The sequence below is a fragment of the Microcebus murinus genome, chromosome 16 (genome assembly GCF_040939455.1).
Source record: "Microcebus murinus isolate Inina chromosome 16, M.murinus_Inina_mat1.0, whole genome shotgun sequence".
In the NCBI taxonomy this organism is placed as follows: Eukaryota; Metazoa; Chordata; class Mammalia; order Primates; family Cheirogaleidae; genus Microcebus; species Microcebus murinus.
In genome coordinates, this window is record NC_134119.1 from 28,295,764 (window position 1) to 28,323,406 (window position 27,643).

Sequence of the window (27,643 nt, forward strand, 5' to 3'; positions counted from 1 at the left end):
GGTCAGCACACATCTGTGGAACGCTGGCTGTAAGCTGTCCCTCTCCTTGGGGGCCGGACTCTGATGGAAGTGGCGGCTCAACAACAGGGAGTTTTAATGCAAAAGAGATGTCAGCTGGAGGCTCCCTGCCCCAGGGCTGGGTGACTTTGGCTTGAAGGACACTCTGCAGGGGCTGTCAGCCATTTACAGTTTACCTATCTTGTAGGTCATAGAATTATTTTATCCTTGTTTTAATTTTCATTTTGAAAATTATTAAGGAGGTGGAGCAGGTTTTCATGTGGTTACTGGCCCATCTGTCTTTCTTTTTCAAACTACTTGTAATATCTTTGCTCATTCTCCCTCCCCTTGGGTTGTTCCTCTTTCTTATTGATTTGTAGGAGTTCTTTGTATATTAAGGATAGCTATTCTTGGCCTGCTTTGTGTGTCACTGGCTTAATGATCAGACTAAACATGTAACAGAGGGTTACACACATGACATGTGTTTTCTCCCCCCCTGTAATTCACTGTCGTATCTCTAAAACTCAATCCTTTATAACTCTGGGCAGATCTCAGAGCTTTCTGACAACTTTCGGGTATTGAGAAGCTCAGTACCCAGTGCTGAATTTTTAAAATTTAGGTCTGACTTAAAGCCCTCTTCTTCCCCATCCCTGACTTGGCTCCTGACTCCATCGATCCTCCCTGTGGGGAGATCTCTCTTGCTCTCCCACTCCCTCCTCTCCTCCCTCTGGGTCTGTTTCTCCTGTGTGTTGGGGAGCAGAAGAAGGGGTGGCGACAGAGACAGCTGCAGTCACTTCCCTGGTGCTGCTGTGGCCTCCGCAACTCCCAGCATCAGACAACTCGGGCCCATCTCCCGTGAGCTGCGGGAAGGACACTGAATGTTGCTCTGCCTCCATCCATCCCCGCTGTGCCCTAATTGGGGCACAGGTGTAATTATTGGGGGGGGGAGCATGAGCTTGACCTCTTCTTATCAGCCTGGTTGCCCCACTACCCCATGGTCCCCCACTGCCTCGTGCCCCTTTGGGCTGGGAGTCCGCAGCCTTCGATCAAGCTCAGCTGCCTCCTTCAATATCCACTGGACCAGGACAGGAAATTGACAGCACATTGGCCAACTGGTGGCAGTGCAGGCTGGCCAGGTCCGCCCCACCCCTTCTGCATCTCTCATTCATTCTCCCCTCGCCCCCAGTAGACAGGGGCAGATCAGCAAGTGTGGGTTCAGCCAGGGGGTGAAGTGCTGGTTCCCCATCCTTCAGGGATAGGGAGCCCCCTGGGAGTTGGGAGGGTGCCCTGCCCCAGCCACTGCTGGACAATCCTCCTTAAGTCCTCTTTAGGCAGTGGTTTACAGGGGCTGGGGAGGCAGTAGGGGTGGAGGGTAGCAGTGATGGTTTGTTCCCTCTCAGTTAAGTCTTGGAGGGGGTATCTGGCCCCAATCTCAGACTCGTGAGGCAGCTCTCTATAGAACAGCAAGATAAGTTCTGTTCATACATTCATTCAACAAACATTTACACAGCACCCAGTATACAGCAGGCACTGTGCACGGCGCTGGCGAGTCATTGGTAACTAAAACCAAGTCCCTGGGAAATGGACATTTCAAGTCTAGTATTATTTTGTGTATCTCTCTGAAATGTTTCTACAGGTCTCAGATTTGTTTAGTAACGTTGTTTAATAAATCAAATAAAAGCAAATTAGAGGTTTTCATTTCTTGTTCTCACCCCTATGCTGCTGGAGTCTAGAAAAGAGAAATACCTGTCGGCTGGCTGGCTAAGTGAACGTTGGGCCCTTAGAGACACTGAGTTAACCATCCATATGACAGATGGAGAAACTGAGGCCCAGAGACAGGAGAGACTTGCCTGAGGACCCACAGAACTGAACAATAGTCCACCTCTGGGCACCCTCCCTTGTACTAGGATCTGGGAGGTGGAGGAAGCCATGGGGAGAGGCCAGGCCCAGAGCAAGGGCCCTGAAGATGCTCAATGTGCCTGGTGTGGCTAGAGGCCCAAACTGGATTTCCAACTCCCTACCCCCCTGAGAACCTCCAGGTGCCCAGGGTGCTGGCTAAGAGGGGTTGGGGCTGTCTCTGGAGCACCGACAGGGCCCGGTGTTGAGGGCCACTCTGACCAGGGGCCTGCCTCTGCCAGCCCTGGCTTCTAGACCCAGCTTTTTCCCAGAGGCCCACTGGCCATGGGGCTCCAAGTTTTCTCAGCACTGGGATCGTATTGCAAAGCTCCCTTAGGGCTTAATTTTATGAGGTGAGAGGAGTGTTTCTGTTGGACCTATCCTGGGGGCTGGGTTCTCCCCAGTACTTAAAATCATCCCGACTGCCAGTGGCTAAGACTGCCTGGCTTTGAGTCCCAGCTTGCCACTTACCAGCTGTGCAATCCTGAGCAACATACTTACCTTCTCTGTGCCTGAGCTTCCTTGTCTGTAAGACAAGATAATAAGACCCACCTCATAGGGTAGTCATGACAGTCTGGCCCGTGTCAGCACTGCACAGCTGCTCACAGCTGTCCCATCACCATGCACCTGCCACCTGCCAGACCCTCTTCTGAACACGCCACACACACCAATTTATTGAACCTTCGAGTGATGTCTGTAGATGGTTACTATCCCCATATTACAGATGGGGAAACTGAGGCTAAGAGAGCTTAAGCTGGGAATTGAACCCAAGCTCTGGGGGCTCCTCTGCCCCCAGAGCCAGAGCTCTTATCTGCTCCGCAGTCCTGTACCGCCTGTCCTACTGCCATTAGCACGGTGGGACTTTGGGGCTCAGAGGGTCCTGAGGGAGTGGGGCAAAGGGAGCCAAAGGACTGGGTTTGACAGTCCCACCCTCCCCCTCCCCTGGCCTCAGCCAGAGCAGCTCAGCTCTTACCCATGTCATGAGTTGAGCCCTTATCTCACATCTCATCTTGGAAAAAACCGAAAGCTTCCTTGACTAAGAAGAAGTTCTAAAGCACTGCATCAAGACCAATCTTTTGTTTTTTCTGACGGGGAAACTGAGTCATGGGGCTACAAGGTGCTCTGACAAAGGTCACACAAGGAGTCTGAGTCTAGGCTGAGACAGGAACCAAGGTCTTCATTCTTCCCTGAGCTCTGTTGATCACAGGACTTCAGCATGAAAAAGTGCAGAAGGTAATTCACAGAGCTCACTGCGAAACCTGGTACCTTTCTCAGTGGGGTTCAGTCCCTTTAGATGGTTTCCCCTCACCTTTCCTGGAATCCTAGAGATTGTGTTGTCCCCAAGGTTCAAGGGGGCCTCCTGGGTTTGGAGCAATGGGCATTGTCCCCCACCTTGTCACACTGAGCATCCCGATGAGCCAGAGGTGCCCTGCCAGGGTCCTAATGCCCTACTCAGCCACAGCTGAAGCCTTTACAGCGCCCCCAAGAGCCCTGAGAGGCCGCCACAGTCCTAAAGAGCCCTGAGCATCATAAACTGCCCAAGGGAGGGAGACGGAATCAGCAGCTGGTGTTTCTGCCCTGGTATTTCCAGGCACTTTGCACACAGGACTTTACAACAACCAGGGTAGGCTCAGAGAGGGTCCCAGAGGCCAGAGACCTGGACAAGCTCATGCATCAGACCAACTCGCTGTGGGAGAAAACCAGGATTGGAAAGAGCCAGAACCTGTCTGAGTCCACTCCCAATCCCGAAGAGTCATTCAACAAGTACTCATTGAGCACCTACTGTGTACCATGTCAGCTGAAGCACAGAGCATTTCAGCAACTTGCTCAAGGTCACGCACACAGTAACCCTATTCCCATCACTTGAAAAGAAAAGGAACTGTTTCCCAGTATTTTTCCAAATGAGTGGCAACCACACATTCCTGACAATTTCATGACAGTTTTGCCCCTAGCACAATTGCAAGACAATTTCTTACACAGTGTCACACACTTGACAGCACTGTGACACTTTCACACTCAAGACAGTTTTGTGACAGTTCTACAGACAGTTTGGTTTTGTGACAGTTTCACATTCGGGACAGCTTCGTGACAATTCTGTGTTCATGGCTCACAGGGTGCTGAGCTCTTGGGAGATGGGTCCAGGGGAAGCCAGCTGGAGGGGGTGACTCCCTTCCCTGTCCCGGTCTCAGCTGGCTGTCCCTGCCTCCTGCTCAACTTGCCGAATAATGAGGGATCCAATAACAGTCCTTCTTTCTAAATACGATCTTTCTGAAGGTCACTGGTGGCTGCTCTGGGCTGCGCAGTGCCCCAAGGCTCCCACCAGGAACACAAATGTAACTTCTCCTAATGAGCAGCTAATGGGGGGGCAGAATGCATCTGGTCCTTAAGGGATGGGGAAGATTTGGCTTGCAGCAGGGAGGAATGCCAGGCACAGGCAGCCTGCATTTGACAATGTCCGCCCCCGACTTGGCACCCCGGAAAGCCCTGGCTTTTTCCATGCTCCCGCTCAAGGGCCCTCTAGCCTTTAGAGGTGGGTCTCCCCTGTCCCCACACCCATGCTCAGGCACTAAGAAGCCAGCCCCTCCTCTTCCCGTCATGCTGAGTTGAGCAGAGACTGTCCCCAACTTGGACCACTTAGGGAAATGCCTGTCCTATGAGTGCTGAGAGGAGCCAGGTTGCCCCTTCCAGATATCACCCCTAACATCCCCCATCCATCATCGGGCCACTGGGGCAAGGCATTGTGTCCCAGGAGAAAGAGTTTGTGGCCTGGGTCACCTGCGGAGGGAGGTCTGGCCCCGCGAGTTCCAGGTGCTGCTCTTTGGGTCTCAGCGGCCTCGGCTGTGAACCGAGGAGCACTGACAGCGCCTCCCTCCTGGCTGCTTGGAGTGAGTCTGGGGCCAGCACCGGCGGCTGCCCGGGGGAGCTTGTCAGAAAAGCAGAATCCCAAGCCCTACCCTGCTCTTTGGCATCAAAATCTACACTTTAACCCCAGACCCATGGGCACTTGGTGTGCACATTATATAACAGTTGGGAAGCCCTTGCAGAGTACTTTTTGGAGATCGCATGAGTTCCTGCACGTACAACACCCGGCACACCGCAAGTGCTAAACCAACAGCAGGTGTTGAAAGGCGGTGGCACCTCTTGTTCTGAATAAGCAATGCCAGGTGATGCTGATGCGGGTTTAAATTTGAGGATTACCACCAGCCGTGAGATCGACAGATGTGGGTTTGAACCCTGGCTACACCACTACCCTCCTCCAACCGGCCCATATAAACCAGTGTCTGTGCGGGATTCCAGGTGGCCAGAGAATCACCCCTAGAGAGTTTGGAAGGGACCTGACACACACGGAACAGGCATCTCATCACCTGAACACACACCTACTGATGGGCTCCCTGTTGGATTTGGCTCGGAGCCCCTCGGGGCAGAGGTCGTAGGCTTGCTTTACATTTCTATGAGTCCGGTCCTCCCTACTAGACTGTGAGCTCCCTGAGAACAGGTTTTAAGGACACTTCATTCATTCATTTAAGAAACAGCGGCACCTCCAAGGTGATGGGGATTTAAAGGAGAACAAGCCAAGCTGGCCTCAGGTCTCAAGGGAGCATCATTCGGGCCGGGCGCTGTGGCTGACGCCTGTAATCCTAGCACCCTGGGAGGCCGAGGCGGGAGGATTGCTCAAGGTCAGGAGTTTGAAACCAGCCTGAGCAAGAGCGAGACCCCGTCTCTACTAAAAATAGAAAGAAATTAATTGGCCAACTAAAAATATATATAGAAAAAATTAGCCGGGCATGGTGGCGCATGCCTGTAGTCCCAGCTACTCAGGAGGCTGAGGCAGGAGGATCGCTTGAGCCCAGGAGTTTGAGGTTGCTGTGAGCTAGGCTGATACCATAGCACTCTAGCCCGGGCAACAGAGTGAGACTCTGCCAGAAAGAAAAGAAAGAAAGAAAGAAAGAAAGAAAGAAAGAAAGAAGGAAGGAAGGAAGGAAGGAAGGAAGGAAGGAAGGAAGGAAGGAAGGAAGGAAGGAAGGAAGGAAGGAAGGAAGGAAAGAGCATCTCTTGTGAATCAAGATCAAGTAATAACATAGCGCTTATTCCTCTGTCCTTAGCTGTGCTAAGCACTTTGCATGGATAAGCTCATGTCATCCTCACAGGTGCCTGGGGGGTGCATGCTACTATTGTCCCTATTTTACAGAAGAAGAGACTGAGGTTCAGAGTGGTGAAGCCACTTGCCTAAAATCACCCAGCCAGGAAGTGGTGGTTTTTCAGGCCCCATAGCCAAGACCACCTCGGTGTTCTGCTGAACATAAGGCCCTCTGGGTTCTCCTCCCTCCTTCCTCCTTCCTTTACTGAGAAGGGTGCAGTGGGCTGGAGGCCTCTAGCTCCAGATCCTGGGGAGTCTCCAGGGCCCACCCCCTTGCTGGGGTGGTGCAATCTACCCCCCAGGCAGGAATGTGCCAGGGGCTCTTCTGAGCCAGCCTCCAGCGGTGGCGACTGCCTCCCATATGTGGCGGCCTGAGCGGGCAGGCGGGCGCCCAGATGTTGTTTATTTCCTTTGGTCATCAGTGACATGCATCCCCCACTGCCCGGCAGCGAGTGGAGGATGGGCTGCGCAGCGCTGTCTCCCTGGGGCCGCCCATACAGCATTCTGGATCCTTCCCAGGGACCAGGGCAGGGCCTAGCCCCCTCAGGCTCACTGCCTTGGGGCAGGGGACAGTGGTGTCTTTCTCTCCTTCCCCATCCTTCTCACCCCCAGGGAGTCCTCAGCACAGCTGTGTTAAATCCTTAGTCCACCATGACACACGATGTTCTCACGCAAGACACACTTCCCTGGGCACACCCCAATTATGAAGAAACTCTACCCCCCAAAATGCCAGCATCAAAATAGAAAGCTCTGGACTGATTGTCAAAGCAATTCCAGGATCACAAATGCCAGCAGAGGCAAAGCAGGTGGTGACAGTAGTAATAGTAACAGGGATATACCATGGAGACCCTTTTAAGTGGTGTCAGGCCCACTTTGGTCCTCACAACATACCTGTGAGGTCAGCCCATAGGATTCTTGTATTACGGATGGGAAAACGGAATCACAGAGAGGCCAAAGCACAAGTTCAAGGTCACATGGACAAGGGCAAGGGGCGGAGCTGGGATTTGAACCTGTCCAGTCTGGCTCTTAACCCCATTCCACACTAGTGGCTCTCAAAGTGTGGGCCCAGGACCAGCAGCGTCAGCATCACCTGGGAACTTGTTACCAATGCAGATTCCCAGGCCCCACCCTGCCCAGCCCTACTGAATCAGCAGCTCTGAGGGGGGCCAGCAGCCTGCGTTTTTAATGAGCCCTCCGGGTAACTTTGGTGCATGCCCAAGTTTGAGAACCCTGCTCTACCTAGTCCTATAATCTGAGTGAGTGAAGTGGCCATAAAGTGCAGCTCAGGGATGATAATATATGGCAGCTGACCTCTGCCCTCAGCATCAGGGACAATAATAGGGAGTGGCAGGGACTGTGGCAAACTGGCGAGCACATGTCCCATTTATGTAACTCTAACCACTAATTGCCCTGAGAATGCAGGCCCACTGTTGCAGGCCCTGATGTCCTGACTTTTTCCAGAGAAGTCCAAAGTCTGGCTTTTTAATATGAAATATCTTAATTTTTTAAACTTTTGGCAACCTATCCAAATTATTCTTTTTTTAAAAAAATTATAGAACTAGAGTTGTTCTTGGCTTGAGTATTGAGGATATTTCAGTAACAGACTCCCTGTGGGCTGCTAAGGAGATGAACTTGTCTAGGAGAACATGTAATTTTCAAGGTCCCAGATGTCACCTTGTGCTTTGTGACTCCCTTCAAGGAACGCCCTGCAGAGAGAAGGTGGATGGGAGGCATGATTTTGCAGAGGTGGCCCTAAATCCACTCAAAAATCCCCAAATGGAAGAAAATACAGAGATCATTTGCAAACATTGAGCCATTGGCTCCAGTTGAAACAAGGAGCTTGAGGCTGTTCTCAGGATGTGGGTGACCCTGACCCTAAGCTTGGGAACCCTTACTTGAAGAGCACAGGTCATTCCCTGTGCCCAACAGAAAGAACAAACCTGCCCTTCACCCAGGACCAAAGCTGCCTCCTAATGTCTCTCCCCTGAGCTCTTCGCCATCCAGAGAGGCAAAGACCACGTGCCTGCACCCTACTGACCTCCTTCCAGCCTCACCAATGTCTGTGGCCTCCGTTTGCTCACCTGTGAAGGAGGAGGAGGGTCCAAATGCTGGTTGGCAATCCCACTGTGCATCACGGTGGGAACAGGAAGGGAACAGGAAGGGAACTTATGTGTACACAGGTACACCTACTATGTGCCTGACACCTGCTGGTTTGTTTGCATAGCCCTCATGATAAGGCTTGTGGGGGTAGGAATTGCTGCCACAATTTTTCAGATGGGGAAACCAGGGCCCAGAGATGATGGCACTTGTCTAACATCACACAATGAGTGATAGAGCCAGGATTTCAACCTGGGCACCTGCACCATAACACATGACCTTAGAGGTTTAAGTCCCTTGATGGTTGAAGACACATCATCCTCTTCGACGTAATAATAATAGCTCCAGTTTATCAGATACTGCTGTGTGCTCAGCTCTGAGCTGAGTTTTCATGTGCCATCTCAATAAGCCAGCAAGATAAGCATTATTACTCCCATTTTACAGCTAGAAAAACTGAAGCTCAGAGAGGTCAAGTACCTTGCCCATGGCCACACAGCTGCCCCCAAAGCTCATAACCATTGAGCCCCTCTGGACTCAGAGTAGGGGCTTAGTAATTATTTACTGAATGAATGAATGACTCAACCCTGGGTTAATGCATGCGTTCGGAATCATCATGAGCCTCCATCACTTTGTAAACTGTCAAGCCTGGTGTGTTTAATTCCACTACCATTCTCCATAAAATGGACATCCAAGTCTCAACTCATCCTTTGGGTGCTTGCAGAAAGACAGAGTGACTCAGATGTCATTCTGAGCCTCTCCAGCTGCTGGAGCAACCCAGGGCCATACTTTTGGGGCTGACTGGCATTTTGATGGGGAGGAGGTGGCGGAGATGGTCTTGATTACGGGAGACAGTTGTTAAGGGAAATTACGTGGGGTGCCTGCCATCTGCTCTGATGTATGTCCCAAGAAAACTTGGGGAGGTTGCAATTAGAGCTCAAATGCTCTTAATTAGAAATACACATCCTAGCTGGAAGAAGGCAGCAATAGAGGCCAAGATGCACTTGAGGTGCAGAAGGACCCAGGGGATTTCAAAGTGTGCTCCCTGGAACCCCAGGGTCCCTTGGGGCATCAGAGCTGTCAGGCTGGGGGGTGGGGATCCAGCCTCCTCACCCCTGCCGAGGCAGAGCTGCTCCACCAGGATCTGCTTCCTAACTAGTGAGCTACACCCATTTTGATTGTAAGTTGACAGAAGAGAACACTAGCCCAAGTGAAAAAGTGGCTTTCTTCGGAGCTATGAGACAAGCCAAGCCTTGGGAGGGACTGGAAGGCTGTCAGAAACTTTGTGTGTCTTAGGAACCCATGAGGTTTCTGGTTGCTGCTTCTCTCTCTGCATCTGATTTGTTTATTTTTTCTCTCTCTGCTTCTGTATTAGTCAAGAGTCATTTGGTGCAAGTGACAGAAAACCTAACTCAAAGTGGCTTGAGAAAAGAAGAGAATTTGCGGATCCCCCAGGTGCACAGACGACTCCTTTTGGAATCTGTCTCTGCTGCTGCAGTGTGGCCTCATTCTTGCTCTTCCCTTAACGTGGCAGCCATCAGCTCTGGCTACATCCTCCCAGATCCAAAGAGTGGAAAAGAAAACACAGACACACACGCACCCATTCAGTCAAACAAAAATCCCCAAACTAGCTCCTGTTGGGATGTGTGCCTGTGTCTGAACCTCTGTAGTCCAGGGCACCTGATGCTCGGATTGGGCAAGTCCAGGTTAAGTGCCTCTGGGTGGAGATGGCACTACATCAGCTTAAAGTCTGAGAGTGCAGAGGGGAGGGGTCTCTGCTCTGCTCGCTAGTGCCCGCCAAGGCTTCCCACACATGCACCTGAACAGGCTGCCTTCCAGATCAAGAGGCCAGCCATTGTCTATCAGCCCTAAGTCAAAATTTTCAGAACAGACAGTCTCATTAGCTCAGCCTGATGAGCTGCTGGTCGCCATTTGAAACCACCATTGGGCAGGATCAGGGCCATGTAGCACAAATGTGGCTACCAGGGCCAGTTCTCGGGGAAAGAAGACATGAGCTGGGAAGACACCTCCAAAATGCCTATTACATTTATTTTGGACTTGTTAAAGTTCACATTCCTGGGCCCAAACCAGATACTTTATAAGTCTTTATAAGTCTTTTCCACTCTTTGGATCAGGGATTCTTATGCATAGTCAAGTTTAGGAACCATCAAGTTTGGCTCTTTCTAGAGCAGCACTGTACAAACTCTAGTTGTCATTACTTATTATTCATAAAGTCAGCACTCAAGTCCCTAAACTCGTGACCTTAGGGGTGGAGTTTGGGGAGGGGAAATGGCATTTCTCTGTCTAATGGGTTATAGAGATGTGCCACTGAGACCATGAGAATTCTAAAAGTCAGAGGTGCCATAACAACATACAGCCACTAGAGGGCACTCTCGCCAACTGCCAGGGCCAAAGATGCAGCAGAAGACAGAGCCACCAGCCCTCAAACACCTGGGCTTGAAGATCGATCCTGCGGGCCAGCACTCTCTGAGATCAGGGACGGTTCTTCTTGGGTTCTTTTGCATTGAGCATATTGAGCCATCGTTCTACAAAAACAGCTGTAGCTCGAACTTGCAGTTTGTTTGCAGTTTGGCCGCCTGACTTTGGGGAAGGCCTCTCCCATTTCTAGCCTCAGGGTCCCCAATGAAACTGCAGGGGTGGGGCTGAGTGATCCCTAAGCTCTTTCACCTTGGAACCCTTATCGGATCCTACTTTACTATCACCTTTGTGGGCTTCAGTCCTTCCCACCAGGCTGTGAGTACCTTATGGGCAGGGGCCAAGTGTGGCTCACCCCTGTGGCCCCAGGCTCTGCCTGGCACTGGAGGCCCTGAACAAATGCTCACAAGAGAGCCTTGTGGGGCGGATAGACGTGGGTCTGCCCCTGCTGAGTCTGCATGACCCCAGACACATCACTTCACTTCCTTGAGCCTCAGTTTCCTCATCTGCAAAATGGGCAATGACACCCATGTCGCGGTGTGAGTCTCCGTCCACAGATCCAGTTCGTAGGAAATGCCACTTTGTTTTGCAGTAATGGAACATAATCTGTAATTTGAATTTGTAATGTTCTGCCAAGTGGCAGAGATCACCTCAAACCGGTTGAGGGTTCCCTCGCCCGTTGGCGATGGGGTCGCATCTCAGGTCCAGTGGGCTTCCGTAGTGCCGAGGCACAGAGGCGGCAGGCACCCCGGTCCCCGCCGGCGTCACTCTGTGCTGGCCTGCGCGGCTGAGGACCCAACATCGCCAGTCACTGTCGTGTGTCAGAGAGGCCCAGGGACCTAAACAAGATGGACGACGCTTTCCTCCCTCTTCCATGAAAGAATCTCTGCAGTAGACAGTCCTGGGTCCGTAAGGCTGCGCCAAGGAGTCCTGTAAGATCGCCCTGCCACCTGGATCTCCCGAGGCCGCAGAGAGCAAGTCTGCGATCCCGTGGGCGGAAGGGAAAAGGAGAGGAGAATAGCGCAGGCACTTCCGGGGGCGGCACGGGGACACGCCCACTCACATCCCATTGGCTAGGTGTCAGACACATGACCACATATAGATGCAAAGATGCCTGGGAAATGTAGTCTTAGGAGACGTGAACTCCGCTTAAAATCAGGGTTTCATTACAGAGGACGAGGGAAAGAATAGACATGGGGGACAACTACTGCAGTGATCAGGGACGTGGGCCTCCACAGCTCTCAGAGTCCCCGTCCCAGGTCTCCAGAATTTGTCACCTTCCCCTGACCAAGGCCTCAGCTTGAGGATGGGACAGGGCTGGGGAGGGAAGAAGCAGGGAGAAGGAAAAACAATGTCGCCCACTGCCTGGCCCAGAACACAGTAGAGGCTAAACTCTTTTTTCTTTAGGTGCATTTTTAGTGTAAATTACTTCAAACCTACAGTCAAGAATTAAAAATAATATAATGAACAATGTGTGCCACTATCCTGAGTTCAGTGTTTATTAGTCTCTTATATCTTTTAATATACATGTAGGTGTCATAAATGCTACTAAGTGTTGTTTTTCAGGTTCTTGAACTTGATATAAATGGCTCTTGCCATGTGATTCATTGTGCACTTTGCTTTTCCCTCTTAGCACTATCTCTGAGATGTGTCCACAGTGATACCTGGAACTCTGCCTCAGCCATTTGTCATAGCTGGGTTGCGTAGGAGGCTGTGGTGTATGACTATACCGCAATGTGCTTATCTAGCCTTTTGACAGAGAGTTCGTTTTTTCAATTGTTGCTGTTGAATAATGCTACAGTAAACATCTTTGCACATGTCTCTTTGTGCACATATGCAAGAATTCCTCTAGGCCAGTGGTTCTCAAAGTGTGGTCCCTGGGCCAGCAGCATCAGCATCACCTGGGAACCTGTTAGAAATGCAGGTTCTCAGGCCTAAGGAGTCAGACACTCCAGGTGGAACTATCACAAGCTCTCTAGGAGCTGCCGACATGTGCTAGGGTTTGAGAACTGCTGCTCTAGAGTTTATGCCAGAAACCAAATTGCTATGTTTAGAAAAGGGACATCCTCAAATTTACTAGAGACTGCTAGATTTTTCTTCAAAGTTTACACTTCTACCAGAAGTGAACATTTTCTCTTGTGTTTGCCAACTCTCGGGAGCATCAAAATTTAAATTTTCTTTGTCAAGTAGATGAGAAGTCTGAGCTCTGCTAAATTCTCAGCCGATGTTCTTCTCTCGCTGGCCCTGGGAATCCCTCTTACGACATCACGCTTTCTCTTTGCCCTGGGGTCCCTGCCAGGTATAGAGCTTTGGAAGCACAAAAACCTTTATTCTGCTTCCCTGTTACAGTTTCTCTTCCCAGGGCAGGGTCACTGTGGGCATTGCCACCCTTGCTTGGGGGCAGAATCCCAGGATACGATTTAGTCACTGTGCACCTCCATATAAGCAACAGAAATAGGGTTATCAGCAGGATGTGGAGGGTCACGGGATCCAGGGAGCTGAGGATGAGGTTTGGGGAAGGGGCAGTTCTCATCCGAGAGCTGGAGGCGGGGAGGAAGGAATGGAGCGACTGGGGGAGGGAGGGGAGGCAGAAAGGCCCCAGCCAAGGCTGGGCAGACTGCCTGCTCTGCCACTCCATGAACCCCTTTCCTGTGTGTCCCCTCGCTCTTATGTCCCACTCCCAGGACTTGGAGCCAGGGGAGTGGGTATCTGGCCAGGCCTCAGTCAGGGCCTACCCACTGTCAACTTAAAGAAGGGCCAGGCCTCTTTGCTTTCTGTTCCAGGGGGAAGGCACCAGGATTTGGCCTTCACCAGGCCTCACACAATGGGGAGTTCCTCTAAAAGGGAGCTGGGCCACCAGTAGGAACAGGGGAGGGACTAGAAGCTGGAGAGCCAAGAATGTCCCCTGCTAGGTGGGCATGGGGCCTAGGGGAGCCAAAGTGTGTGACCAGCTCATTAAACAGTCTGACCCCAATGGGGTATAAACAGGAAATAGTTTAATGTTTCCTCAATTGCTGCCTCTAAGAGGCTGCCCTGTCCTTTCTTGTCCCTTAATGACACCTGGTTGCTTTCTGACCATCCCCACCTCCTAGCCACAATGGTCTACCCTGCTGCCTCTTATTGCCGGGGCACCTGCCAGCAGCCAGCCCTCCTGTGCGAGGCAGCAGCTATACCACTGATGCCTGGCTCCTCCTCAGGTGGCCCTGGCCACTGACAACCCCTCGTGCTTGCCAGGAAGGACGCACAGGCTCTGCCACCGCTGTCTCTGCCCTTCTCTGTCCCCATCTCCTTTCTCTGCCCAAAGAGAAGTGGGAAGGGCAAGATCTGCAGGGCTGCGAACACAAGTTTATGTCCAACTGGGACAGGAGATGCTGGCACCTTCTTGCAGGCACCCCCTTCTTTGTAAGGGGCTCCCTTGCGCCTCCTCACTTGGCCTGGAGGGCTGGGAACAGAAGCAGAGTCACAACACCAGCACCCACTTCCCCAGGCTGACAATCCCTGACTCCATGAGTGGCTTAATTGGAGATCCTGAAGTGATGACTGGGGTAACAGAGACTCCCTGTGAGCCTTGGAGAAGCTCTTTAAGGTTCTAGAGTGTTTTCCACCTTTTTCCCCAGCCCTCAACTTGCTGTTACTGATGATAGTGGGAGCCCTTGATGCTGGTGGCAGTGAGGAATGGAGTATCGTTCAGAAACCAAGCAGGAGGCCGAAGGTCTCGCCCCCGCCCCCAGGCAGGGGCACCCCCTACACACTCAAAAATACACACTACTTTAGTAAGGATTAAGTTTTCCTGTAAGAGGAAACTCCAAATAACAGCAGTCTAAGCAAAATAGATGTTGATTTCTCTCTCACACAATAGTCTACACAGGCAAGTTAGGGCTAGTACAACAGTTCTTCCTTTTTCAGGAACCCAGGCTCTTTTTCTCTTATTTCTCCACCACCTCACGGGATATAGCCTCCACCTCAAGATCCAAAATGGCTGCTTGTGCTCCAGCCATTGTGTTCACATTCCACCAACAGAAGGGATGAGAAGATGCAAAGGGCATGCCCCTGCCCTTTGGCTTTCTGGATGTTGCAGATACTGCTTTACCTTACTTCCCATTGGTCAGATTTTGGTTATATGACCATATCTAGTTGTAAGGGAAACTGGGAAATGTAGTCTTTCTTTGGGCAGCCACGTGTCCAGTTAATATCCCCAGGAGACGGTCTGAGTTGCTCACACACATAGTTTGACCATCTCTCTCTCCATTTCATCCTCCTTCCACCCTGGGCTGGCTGGCAGTGGGCTCTGGCCTGGGGGGCAACTGCACGGGCTGCATCATCTGCTCGGAGGAGAACGGCTGCTCCACCTGCCAGCAGAGGCTCTTCCTGTTCATTCGCCGGGAAGGTATCCGCCAGTATGGCAAGTGCGTGCACGACTGTCCCCCCGGCTACTTCGGCATTCGCGGCCAGGAGGTCAACAGGTGCAAAAGTACGTGGCTCCTCCCTTGTCTTGTGCTAGTGCTGGGCTCCTGGACTCCCTGGCCCAGACCCACCCCTCACCCCAACACAGCCAGAGGGGACGTGGGTGTGTGCCTGGGCCGGACTCTGAGACACCTGCCTGGTTCCAGGCTGGCTCTGCAGCCTTAGGCAAGTCCGTCCCCTCTCAGCCTTAATCAGCACTTACAGGGCAGGGAGCCTTCACTTCTACCCAAGTTTGCTGTGTGGCTTTGGGCGTGTAATTCACCTTCTCTGGTCCTAGCTCAAATGGAAAAAGGAGTCCTAACTCCTAACTTTAATGTTTACTGTGACCTGAGACAATCCATCACTGCTTCTGAGCCTTGGTGGAAAAGAAGCAGGGAGTCCTCAGCCCAGATTGGCTGTGTGACTTCAAGAAAGTCACTTGCTTTCTCTGAGCCTCGGCTCAAATGAGAACTGGAACTCCCTCCTAGGCAGCCCAGTTTGACCTTGGCCAAGTCTGGGCCTCAAAGGAGACGCTGAGTCCTGACCCCAATGCTGTGTAGAGCCTGGGGCTGCTCAGAGGCCCTCCCACCCCAGGCAGACCCAGAGGGCCCCCTCCCTGGCAGCCCCCTCACCTGGGTGTCCCGGCTCTGTTGCAGAATGCGGGGCCACCTGCGAGAGCTGCTTCAGCCAGGACTTCTGCATCCGGTGCAAGAGGCGCTTTTACCTGTACAAGGGGAAGTGTCTGCCCACCTGCCCGCCGGGCACCTCGGCCCACCAGAGCACACGGGAGTGCCAGGGTGAGTGGGACCTCCTCGCCCCGCCCCTCCCTCTGCCTCCCTGGAGCAGGGGCTCGGTGAGAGGTGTCAGGAGAGCCGGAAGAAACCATAGCCGAATGCCACGTGGCAACGCGACGGGAGGCCCGACAGCACCGCGTCAGGTACCCCAGGCACCTACGCGTGGTGATCCTGCGATACACCAGCGCCGACGTGGGGATGCTATTACGGCCAACGTTGGCATCATTATTATTGCCAAGGGAGGCAGCAGGGCATGAAAAAAGAGCACTGATTTTGGAATGAGACAGACCCGGGATCAAGATCCTAGCCCTAAAACTTACCCATTAGTGATCTGCAGCAAGTCACTTCAGATCTCTGTCCCCGAGTTTCTCCAAAGGTCGAAAGAAAAAGTTAGAGTAGAACATAGAACCTACCTCGTGCGGAGGGGTCGCTGTGAGGCTCAAATGAATCGATACAGTTTAAAGGGCGCGATACAGTAGCTAGCATACAGTGAACGCTCAATCCACGTCAGGGGCGTTGTCATTCCCGCTCTGTGTCCCGACAGTGTCTCGTCAGACTCCTGTCTGCGAGTCCTACACGAGAACGTTCCTCGGCGCTCTCATCTGGACCACGTGTCTCTGCCCACGCGGTCTCTCTGGGCTCACGTTCAGGGTCATTCCAACAGCTGACTCGCCGTCCCCGGCCGTCCCCCTCCCTGGGCAGCAGACCCGCACCCCCTCCGGTGCCCTCGTTCTGCTGCCCCGAGCCTGATGCTGCCTCTCTCGACAGCCAGCTCCGCCTTCCCTGGGGGCCGCGCCCCAGACGCCAGCCTCATCGTTCACTCTTCTCGCTCCCCCACCCTGTGTCCAATCCGATCTGTCCCTGCGTTCGCTTAAAAAACATTCACCAGAGCATCTGCTATGGCCACGCACTTTCCTAGGTGCTGAGGGCGCGGCAGGCAAAGCCTCTGCCCTCATGGACGTGGCATTTCGGCGGGGAGACAGAAGAGAGGCATGAGAATACCCATCTGTTTTCCCCCTCCCCTCCCCACCACCTACCGCCTTCTCGCCACCCTTTGCCTGTCACTAGGATTCTGGCTGCAGCCTCCTGCCTGTCCCCTACCTCAGATCTCGCTCTCTCCAGCCCACGCTCCACCCAGCAGCCAGAGGGATTATGATATTATGATGACAGTCTGCGCAGGTTCCTCTTCTGCTCAAGGCCCTTCTGGGGCTCCCACTGCCCTCAGGCAGAGCCGCCCAGGCCCTGGGCAATCTGGGGCCCATCTGCTGGCTGCGTCACCCCCAGCATTTGTGCCTCCCCCGTCTGAGTTCCTGCTCCAGCTTGGCCAGTTCTGGCGGGCGCCACAAGCAGAATCCCCCTGGGGACTTTGCTGGAGTTATTCCTTCACCTCCGGCCCCTCTGTGAGCCTGGCTAACCTCCCCGTCCCCCGCATCTCACCCCGTCTTCCAGACTCGGTGCGGGAGTCTCCTCCTCTATGACCCAGGCCGCTCTGGGGGCCCGCGGCACTTGTCGCTGCTCTGACCACCCCTGCCTCCCAGCCTGTCTCCAGCTGGTGAATTCCAGGAGGCAGGCCCGGCGGGTCTTGTCTGCTGCCCCTCAGCACCCAGGGCAGTGCCTGGCACGCAGCAGGTGCTGTCTTTACTGGTCCATGAATGCAACAGACAAGACTGCTGTTCTAAGGTCTGGGCCCCGCTACCTCTTGAATTTGCTGTGTGCCCCTTAGCACACTGCTTGACTGCTCTGGACCTCAGTGTCCTAATCTGCAAAATGGGGGTATTCATAGTTACCCATACTCTGTGCCTACTTCTCAGGGACTCTTACAATAATCAACTGTGAAATATATATGCATATACATCTATATGTATATATACATTATATGTTAACATACTTACATTTATTTATTTACATATATTTTAAAATTACCCCCCACTAAGAACTGTTATGTCCATGACCTTTTACCTCACAGCAGCACTGGGTAGCTTCTGCTTTCTAAGGTTGATCGAAGGCACATGGTCAAGTTCAAAAGCCATGTCCTGGCCAGGTGCAGTGGCCCACACCTGTAATCCCAGCACTTTGGGAGGCTGAGATGGGAGGGTCCCTTTGAGCCCAGGAGTTTGAGGTTGTAGCGAGCTGTGATGACAACACTGTGCTCTAGCCCAGGCAACAGAGTGAGATCCTGACTCAAAAATAAATAAATAAACAAATAAATAAATAAATAATAAAAACAAAACCCACATCCTGGTCCCAAGTGCTGCCCAGACGACCTTCCAGCCTCCTCTCCTGCCCCTCCCGTCCCTTCCAGAACCTTCACCCCACACTCAAGCTGCCCGGCCTCTCAGACGTGGTCGCTGGGCTCCCAAGCTCTGCGCGCCTACCTACAATGTGCTTCCTTCTCCACCTGAGGAGCTCCTCTCTCTCCCTCTAGATCATATGTCACCTCCTCCGGGAAGCCTCCCCCTTTAAAGCTGGACAGCTGGTCACTCTGGCTTCTGGCCGGTCGCAGTCTGCGTGTGCTTTAGGATAGCTCCCACCCCAAGCTCTTATGAGTAGCTTTTTAAACATCTCCCCTCTGATCCTGGTAATAGGCTGAGTCTGCTGCAGGTGGAGACGGTGTCTTTGGGGGCCTGAACCCCACAGGCCCTGCCCTTGGATCTGAAGGACCCTCACCGCCAGCTGACCCCATCTGTCTGTCTGTCTGTCTGTCTCTCCCTTGACCCCGCAGAGGAGTGTGACCTGAGCCCCTGGGGCGGCTGGAGCCCCTGCACGCACAACGGGAAGACCTGCGGCTCCGCCTGGGGCCTGGAGACCCGGGTCCGGGAGGCCAGCCGCGCAGGGCGGGAGGAGGCGGCCGCCTGCCAGCTGCTGTCTGAGTCGAGGAAATGTCCCATTCAGAGGCGCTGCCCCGGAGGTGAGCACCAGGATGGGTGTGCGGGGCTGCAGACGGCAGGGCCAGCGGGTGACTTTGCGTGGCGCTGGGACACTGCCTCCGCTAATAGTAAGTGTGCCCGAAAGGCCACCATTCATTGGCCGTATTGTCGAGTCTGTGTCACTCTCCCAGCGTCCTTTCAAAGGAGTGTCTTTGTCGCTGGGATCAGTCCCATACACATTAGGAGGATTGAACTGCCAGGAATTCTCAGCCCTCTCAGCACCTCCCAGGCAGCACCCCAATCCCTGTCCACTAAATACCACTGGAACCCCTTCATTGTGGCAATCAGGACCACTACACAGGTTTCCCAAGTACCCCTGGGGGCTATTAAGAACCACTGATTTAAAAAGAAGAGAGGCCACAGAGTGTGTTGGTAAGATGTGAATGGTAAGTGTTACCAGTAATGATATGGAATCCGCAGTGTTAACTGTGCAGCTACTATGTGCCAGGCACTGTGCTAAGTTCTCTACAGTCATTAACTCATTTAATCTGCACAATGACACTATGAGGAAAGTATTATTATTATCCCCATTTTGCAGATAAGGAGACTGGGGCCCAGAGAGTTTGAGTCACTTGACCAAGGGTCACAGCCAAGGACATGCGGACCTGGAATTCAAATATAGGTGGATGTGCAAAGAGGAATCTAAAGTCATGACAAAGGATGAAGGACCTGAAGCCAGGCAACCTTGGGTACATGGCTGGGATGTGGCAGAGTCAGGATTTGAACCAGAGACACCTCTGGTTTCGGGACAGGTGGTATCTGGGTTGGGAGTGCAGATAGCAGAGATGGGAGCCTCTAGGAGCCATGCTGGCAGTTGGGGACAGAGAGCGAGGTTGAGATGGGACCAGAGAAACTAAGAGACCCCAGACCCAGGAAAGCACCGACACAGGCAGACAGACAGGTCTCTACAGCCCGCGCTGCTGCGCCACACCTTTCGCAGCATCTGAGAGCTGGTGTATTGAAGGATCAAGAGAAGAAAGCTCTTCCGCCATATAATAATAATAATTAATAATATTAATAGCAGCAAACATCCACAAAGCGCTCGCCATGTGCTGGCACTGTGCTAGGTGCGTTGTACATACGGCTCTGATTCTCACGGCAACCCTGCCGTGCTCCTGCGTCACCTGGGTCTCAGCTCAAATGTCTCCTCCTCAGAGACGCTTTCCAGGCGTGTCCCCCTCCCGAGTCACTTTCCATAGTATCACGTCGTAGCACGTACATCTTTCTGAAATGATCTTGCTCACTCTTGTGTTTGCCTGTCTGGCGTCTGTTTTTCTTACTGGAGTGTGAACTCCGGTGACAGTGAGTCTCTGTCTGCCTTGTTCATGGCTGTCTCTCCAGTGCCTAGAGCAGGCCCTGCCATGCAGCAGGTGTGCAGGTGACATTTGTGGGATGAGTGGATGGATGGGAGGGTGGGCGGGTAGATGGCTGGGTGCACAGGTAGATGGATGGAGGGATGGGTGGGCGATGGGTGGGTAGGTGGGTGGAGGGATGGGTGGGTGACTGGATGGGTACATGGCAGCTACCAGGCGTGCACAGGGAAGGGACACAAAGCCATGCACCACCACACTCCCCACCGTCAGAGCTGGCAGGGGCTGCTCAGGCAGCACCCACCCCCCGTCCCCAGATGCTGTCCTCCCCTGAGGGCTGCACAGGCAGCCCCGGAGCTTAGGCGGCAGCTGGCTTCAGCGCCCCCACGGACTCAGCATGGGCATGGGGAGCCCCAGGAGTCAGCAGCTGGCTTGAGGGGCTGCCCCTGCCCCTGCCCTGCAGAGGGAGGAGCCAGGACTGAAGCCGCAGCTCTGCCTCCTGGGGAGACTGGCATACAGTTGACACTCGAGCCATGAGACTGCTGTCCCCTTGGCACTGGCTCCGAGATCTCTAACTGCCTCGCCTGTGCCCTTGGAAAGGGCCTCCCTGAGCCTCGCCTTCATCGTGTTCAAGTGTGCACACAGCTCCCTTTGGGGAACTGAGTGGGGGCCAAATCGTATGACAGCGGCCTGGGTGTTGGGGACACCCTGGAAAGCAGAAATCTGGGCTGGCCCGGCTCCCAGCCACACTTCGGTTTTCTCACCTGTCAATAATAATAATGATGCAGCTGGGCGCGGTGGCTCACTCCTGTAATCCTAGCACTCTGGGAGGCCGAGGCGGGCGGATCACTCAAGGTCAGGAGTTTGAGACCAGCCTGAGCAAGAGCGAGACCCCGTCTCTACTACAAATAGAAAGAAATTAATTGGCCAACTAAAAATATATAGAAAAACTTAGCCAGGCATGGTGGCACATGCCTGTAGTCCCAGCTACTCGGGAGGCTGAGGCAGGAGGATCGCTTGAGCCCAGGAGTTTGAGGTTGCTGTGAGCTAGGCTGATGCCACGGCACTCCAGCCTGGACAATAGAGTGAGACTCGGTCTCAAAAAAAAATATAAATAAATAATGACAAGCAACTGCTTGGAAGAACACTCCAGGCGGCAGGGACAGCCAGTGCAAAGGTGTGGCTGGTCAGGGAGAGCCAGGAGGAGGCAGACTGTCACAAAGTCAGGGAGGAGCAGGAGCCGGGCAGGCCAGGGCGAGGACTCTGTCCTTAACCCCAAGTGAGCCGGAGCCACTGCAGGCGTTTGAGCACAGGGACAACTGGACCTCTTCTGCTCTGAGAGAGAGCGTGCTGGGACTCCGCCCACTCCTCCAGCCTTCTGGGCTGGACTCTAGAAACTCCAGTCCAGGCTGTGGCACTGAACGAATTGTCCCCTGGCTGGGCCTCAGACTCCTCATCTGAGAAAGGGGGCTAATCAGGTGTTAGAGTCAGCCCAGCTCCACCCACGGGGGCAGGGGGCACGATTCCGAGTTAGGTCCCACCCCTTCCCCAGTGGGCACCGAGTGCGGGCGTCCCCTCCATGCCTGTCAGATAGATGGGGCAATGGGGCTGTCCCTGCCTCTCTCTGCTGTCGAGAGTTGAGCACTTGGTGCCATAGCCAGCACTAGCTAAATTCTCGGTTACTATCGCTGTCGTGATTTTTGAAGGGCAGAGCATTTGGCAGGGAGTGATGGAGATATTGGTGCAGGGACCCAGGTAAAAAGTACCGAGCCTCCAGCAAAGAGCCTGGTACCCTGTGAAGTGAGTGCGCCTTGGGGGGGCCATGGGGACCCCACGAGGCCACCCTAAGTCCTGACCAGGGGTCTCCATGTGGACCTCCAGGCCTGGCCAGGCCACATGCCCAGCACAGGTGGCCCTCAGCGAGTTAGCGCCCCTCCCTACAGAACGAGGGGGGATGTTCAGTTAGGGGTAACCAAGCCCACAGTCCAAACTCTGAAAAGGAGGGGTTGTGAGGTCAGCCCCCGGATGTCCTGGGCCCCGTCTGAGGGAGTGGGTGGGGCACCCTAGTCTTGCAGGACGGGGGAGCCCCCTAGCCCCCAGCCAGCCCTGTAGCCTCACACGCAGGCCCTGTGCTCTCACTGCAGAGAGAAGCAGCCAGAAGAAGGGCCGGAAGGACCGGCGCCCGCGCAAGGACAGGAGGCCAGGCCGCAGGCTGGACGCCAGGCCGCGCCCGCCCACCCGGCAGCCCTGACTGCTGCCCCCGCTCCCTGCGCCTTCCTCCTCCTCCTCCTCCTCCACTTCCTCCTCCATCTATCCTCTCCTCACTCCTCTCTCTTTTTTCTTTCTACCTTTCCTTCCTTTCTTCTGCTGTATGTCCTTTATTTCTTCCATAGCTATTTTCCTCTCCTTCTTCTCTCCGTCCCTACCTCCCATCCTGGTCTTTCTTCCTTTCCTTTTATCCGTCTTTCTTTTCCTTCACACCTGTGTTTCTTCCTGTCCTTCGCTGTCTCTGCCCCCAGCACGTCCCCACACACACTCACTTGAAGAGAGAGACCACGAGCCTGTGCCCTCCCTGCGGCTCTCTCTGTCTACTCCTTAAAGCAAGCAGACATCTTTCTCTAGGCCTTTCCCTGGCCCTGTTCTGAGCCCCCCTTTGCAGAGAAGGGGTTCCCAAGGGATGAGGCCGGGGCCACAGCACAGACGACTCCTGCTTCTGCTCCAGAGGAGAGCCCAGAACCCGGCTGTGAGCGCCTCGTCCCCTGCCCAATCCCTGGAGGCCATGTCCACAGCCCTTGGCCACCAGCTCCCCCAGGAGCCTGCGGAAGAGGCCCCAAGGCCTCCCACGGCCTGGCCTGGACAGCCTCCCCCAGTTGGCCGCAGAGGAACCCTGACGGGGCCTCTGGCTGGACAGCCAGCCCTGTGCCCGCCAGCTCTGTCCCCTGGAAGCTGCCTGCTGCACCCCCTCCACGCCCCCCACTGGCCTCCCTCTCAAGGCTCCCACACACCTTCTTCCCAAGCTGACAGTATTCCCTAGGCCTTTGGGGACCCGAGCGCTGGATCAGGTGGGGCTGTCACCCCTGGGGAAACCACCAGCCCAGCCCAGTAGAGGCCATCAAAGCTGGAAGGAGCTCTGAGATTATCCAGCCACTCTGTTCCCCACCCCAGCACCTCCTGCCTATTGTCCCCGTGGAGAAACTGAGCCCAAGGTCACACAGGGAACCGTCATGCTCTGCCTCCCACCTGATGGTTGGCACATCCATGGCTGAGAGGACACTCTGGGGGCCTCTTAGGGAGAAGATGAAGGAAACTGTCAGGGCAGGAGCAAGGGAAGACCCCCCCACTCACCCGCCCCCACACTGCCACCCTGAGCATTGGTCTTTGACTGTGATGCCCCCTCGCCCCAGGCAGGAAGGACCCTGGGAGGACTCTCCAAGTTGGTCCGAGCTTAGATGCAAGTTTGTTCCCACTGCCTGTCATCCCACCATCATAGTACCCCCTTCCTCCTTTGCTTCCCAGAATCAGAGGGAAGGGGCACTCCCAATTCGTAGTCACCATTACCTGCTGGCTGAACGCATGGGACCCAATGGCTGGGAGCAGCAGTGGGCAGGAGAAGCAAGTGTCTGAGCCCTGAGGGAGCCAGCAGACTGGGGAAGAAGCTGTAGGTGATGAAATGTCACCTCCTCCACCCCAGAAGAATGCCACATTCAGACCTGCCCTCCACCTGACAGGTGGGGGTCCCCTGGCACTGCTTCAGCTCAGGCCCCTGGAGGCCTGGCCCCCAAGGCCACCCTCACTCTGACTTCCTCTGTCCTGCCTCCCTGAGGACAATTAGAGCTACCCTAAGCCTGGCCAGGCCATCAGCTTCCGTTCTGCAAAATTTTTTGCCTCTGAAATGCTCTGTTGTTTTAAGAACCCAACTTTTTTTTTTTTTTAATAAAAGGAAAAGAAAAAAATAGCTTCCAAATGCTTCTTGGGCATCCAATGAGTGTTACAAAACCATGATGTTGATGAGTTTGGAGTAGCAGAATCTGAAACATGCGGGGTGGTTTTCGCTGGAATGCTCAGGGCTAAGAGGGGTGAGGATGCACTGGGGACAGGGTAGGCTTTCAGCTTGGGGGGCACTGGAGAAGGAGGAGGGGCCCCTCTACAGAAGGGGGCTCAGCCAAAGGCAGAAGAGTGCACACCATGTCCCCCAGCACCTGCCAGTCCCAGGAATCACAGAAGTGGCCCCAGGAACCTGACTGTGCTCTGTATGCTATGTCTCAGGGGCCAAGGGCACCTCTGAGGCTGGCAGGTCCCTGGAGCTACCTAAATGCCCTGGGATGTTGGTGACAGTGGCCTCATCATTAGGAGGCCCAGGATCAAGTTCCAGTCTGTCACCAGCTATCCATGGGGGCCAGCCAAGTCATTTCCCCTATCTGGGCCTCAGTTTACCCATCTGATAGAAGAAGAGGAGGCATGACTGGATTAAATCTATTGCCCAAATCTGGGAGGCCCGACAGCATCAGCTGGGAAGCTTTTTTAAAATTCAGATTTCAGTGACACTCTACAAAAAAGACACCTGCACTCGAATGTTTATAGCAGCACAATTCATAATTGCAAGGCTGTGGAAACAGCCCAAGTGCCCATCAATCAAAGAATGGATTAATAAAATGTGGTATATGTACACCATGGAGTACTATTCAGCTCTAAGAAACAATGGTGATATAGCACACCTTATATTTTCCTGGTTAGAGCTGGAACCCATACTACTAAGTGAAGTATCCCAAGAATGGAAAAACAAGCACCAGATATATTCTCCAGCAAACTGGTATTAACTGAGTAGCACCTAAGTAGACACATAGGTGCTACAGTAATAGGGTATTGGGCAGGTGGGAGGGGGGAGGGGGGCGGGTATATACATACATAGTGAGTGAGATGTGCACCATCTGGGGGATGGTCATGATGGAGACTCAGACTTTTGGGGGGAGGGGGGGAATGGGCATTTATTGAAACCTTAAAATCTGTACCCCCATAATATGCCAAAATAAAAAAAAAAAAAGAAAAAAAAAAAAAAGAAATAACTAGGGCCACTTTAAAACACTCCAAAAAAAAAAAAAAAAAAAATTCAGATTTCAGGGCCCTAGCCCAGACCTACTAATCATGAACAAGTTTGACAGCAAACTCATTCGCTCCAGGACAAGCTGGGGGCGGGGGGGGGGGGGGGGGGGGGGGGGGGGGTTGGGGGGTGGCTCTCAGATGACTTTCAGCCTGGAGTGCTGGGGGTTGAGATTTGTGGCTGCAGTTCTGATTTTGACCTCAAGGCCCAGCAAGATCTGAATCTATAGAAGGTTCTAAAGTCCACAACTCTAGAAGACCAAGGTAAGAGTGGAAGTTTGCAGTCCTGCAAGTCCCTGGCCACATGCTCTCCGCTCAGGAGGCCTGGGCCTCTGCCCTCAGCAGGGGTCTGTGGATGTTTTCAAGTTGGAAGATGAAGTGTCCTTGGGGCCCAAGCCCCTCTTACAGCCTGTGCGCCTCAGACATCCTCCTGTTCCCAGCCTCTGCCACATTCTCTGGAGGACTGGGGTGCCTTCTGGGAAGGAGACCCTCTGCTGTGGGTGGTCATCCCCTAATCCCGTCTTCCAGGCGAAGCTTGGAGAAGCTCACAGAGAATCTCGGAAACTAGCTGGAAGGTCCCACGGCCAGAAGGGACAGTCTGGACAAAGCCCTGAGGCATGTTCAGCCGCTCTGAGCCCTCCAACAGCAGCTTGGCCCGAGTTGGGGGGTTCTGCCTGATCCCTCCCATCCCCTATTGCAGCGGGGCCACACCAGGGCCCTCTCTGCAGGCTCCCCCCAACCCAGCCCCGACCCCGCCCCTCACTCCGTCCCCAGCCCAGACCCTTCACGGCGGCCCTGCATGTCATCCCCAAGTCCTGCCACTAGAGGGCGCCGCTCAATCGAGAACAGCGCAGCAGCCGGGACGGTAATTTAGCGCCTTCCCGAACCCGGAGGGAGGGACCCGCTGCTGTTCTCTCCAGGCAGGACTGGAGGAGGGGGGCGGGCGGGGGAGGGCAGGAGGGAGGCTGCCTCGGGCCTCGGGCTGAAGGGCAACAGTTGCCATAGTGACTTCAGCTGAAGGGCTCTCACAGCAGAGCAAGTGTCAGACTCGTGGGTCCCTGGCCCAGGTCCTTCCCTGCACGGAGGGGAAACCTGCCTCAGGAGAAGACCCGAGCCCCACGCCCCACGCGAGTCACCATGACACGCCTCTTGCCAAGACGTCCGGCCCCAGGTGACTTGTGGAGCATTACACTTCTCCATTTTCACTTGTAAGAAAATTTCAAGCCATCCTATGTGGTCCTTCTAACTCAGGAAATGTGCTTCTTATAATAAAAACAGCAGTGACAACGACAACGATGATGATGATGATGATGTCTTATATTTTTGGAGCACCTGCTATGTGCCAGGCACTGCTAGGCACTTCAAGTACAGTATGTCATTTCCTTTGCTGTTCCCTCCTCAATATACATCATAACTGCCATTTTTCTGAATTCTTTCTATGAACCCCACATTTTCCCATCCTTTATATCCTGCCACCTTCACAGCAACCCTGCAACTGAACTTACAGAAGCAGAAAGCGAGACTCAAATTAAAGCCATTCATGATCTATGCATTCATTCAATCAGTATGCACAAAGTGCCCACTGGGTGCCTGGCCCTGTGCTGGGCGCTGGCGATAAAGACCCTGACCTTGTCCCCTGAGCATTCAGGCTGCAGACGATTCAATTCCGTTCGTGTGATATGAGCTTCCACAGAGGGCAAAGTCTGGGAGGAGGGACAGCAAATCCTGTCCACAGCCTCCGAGGCCAGGGAGCTCCTCCTCCAGGACCAGACAGCCAAGCTGAGGACTCACGGATGAGGAGGAGTTAATGACAGGGGTGGGGAGGGTTTCCCAGACAGAGCAGAGGCCTGGAGGAGAAGCTCTTCTTGGGGGTGCCAACCCCAGAATTTCCAAGCCTCTTAAGCTATCAGATCCTGGAACATGGTGACTCAGCCCTGGGGTCTGCCCACTCCCCCACCCTGCCCCCCTCAACTCCCAGCCTCACCCCTAGCCACACCTTTCCATCTGACCTGCCACCCTCAGGGTGGACTAGATCATCCAGCCAGGCCTGCAGCTGAAGAAGCCACTCCAGAAGTCCCAGCTGTTGCAGCCCCCAGCTGTAGAGTCCTCGCAGCAGAGAGAAGCCACCCACCTTGTCCTGATCCTCAAACCCGCAAGCATAATAACACGGTTGCTGTTTTATGCCTCTAAGTTGGGGAGGGCTGTTTTGCAACAATAGACAACTGGAACAGGGGTTAATCATGGCATCTCTCTCCTAGGCTGGCGGGATAGGGCGGTGAGATGGGCAAGAGCAGAGAGCAACTCCACAAATCCCCTCGCCACCACTGGCCAGCCGTGAGCCTCAAGCAAGGCTCTGTACTTCTCTCCGTGCCTCAGTTTCCTCATCTTTAAATGGGGATAACATGAGAACCCCTTGTGGTGTCACTGTGAGATTTCAATAAGTTAATACACGAGAAAGGGGTTTAAATACATAGTAAGTGCTCAATAAAAAATTTGCTGTTAATGTATTTC

The 27,643-nt window shown here is 53.7% G+C and overlaps 1 protein-coding gene across 2 annotated transcripts in view; it reads left to right on the forward strand.

Annotated features, from left to right (window-relative positions):
• Positions 1-22,286, forward strand: part of RSPO4 (R-spondin 4) — a 32,362-nt gene extending 10,076 nt beyond the window's left edge. Inside the window, exons 2-5 of one of the 2 annotated variants that reach the window (XM_012754638.2) lie at positions 14,844-15,032; positions 15,661-15,801; positions 18,521-18,706; positions 22,180-22,286. In XM_012754638.2, coding sequence (XP_012610092.1) covers positions 14,844-15,032; positions 15,661-15,801; positions 18,521-18,706; positions 22,180-22,286 — 623 coding nt within the window. The remainder of the gene's footprint in view (positions 1-14,843; positions 15,033-15,660; positions 15,802-18,520; positions 18,707-22,179) is intronic. The other variant, XM_012754639.2, reaches the window with a different exon arrangement.
• Positions 22,287-27,643: the final 5,357 nt, after the last annotated feature.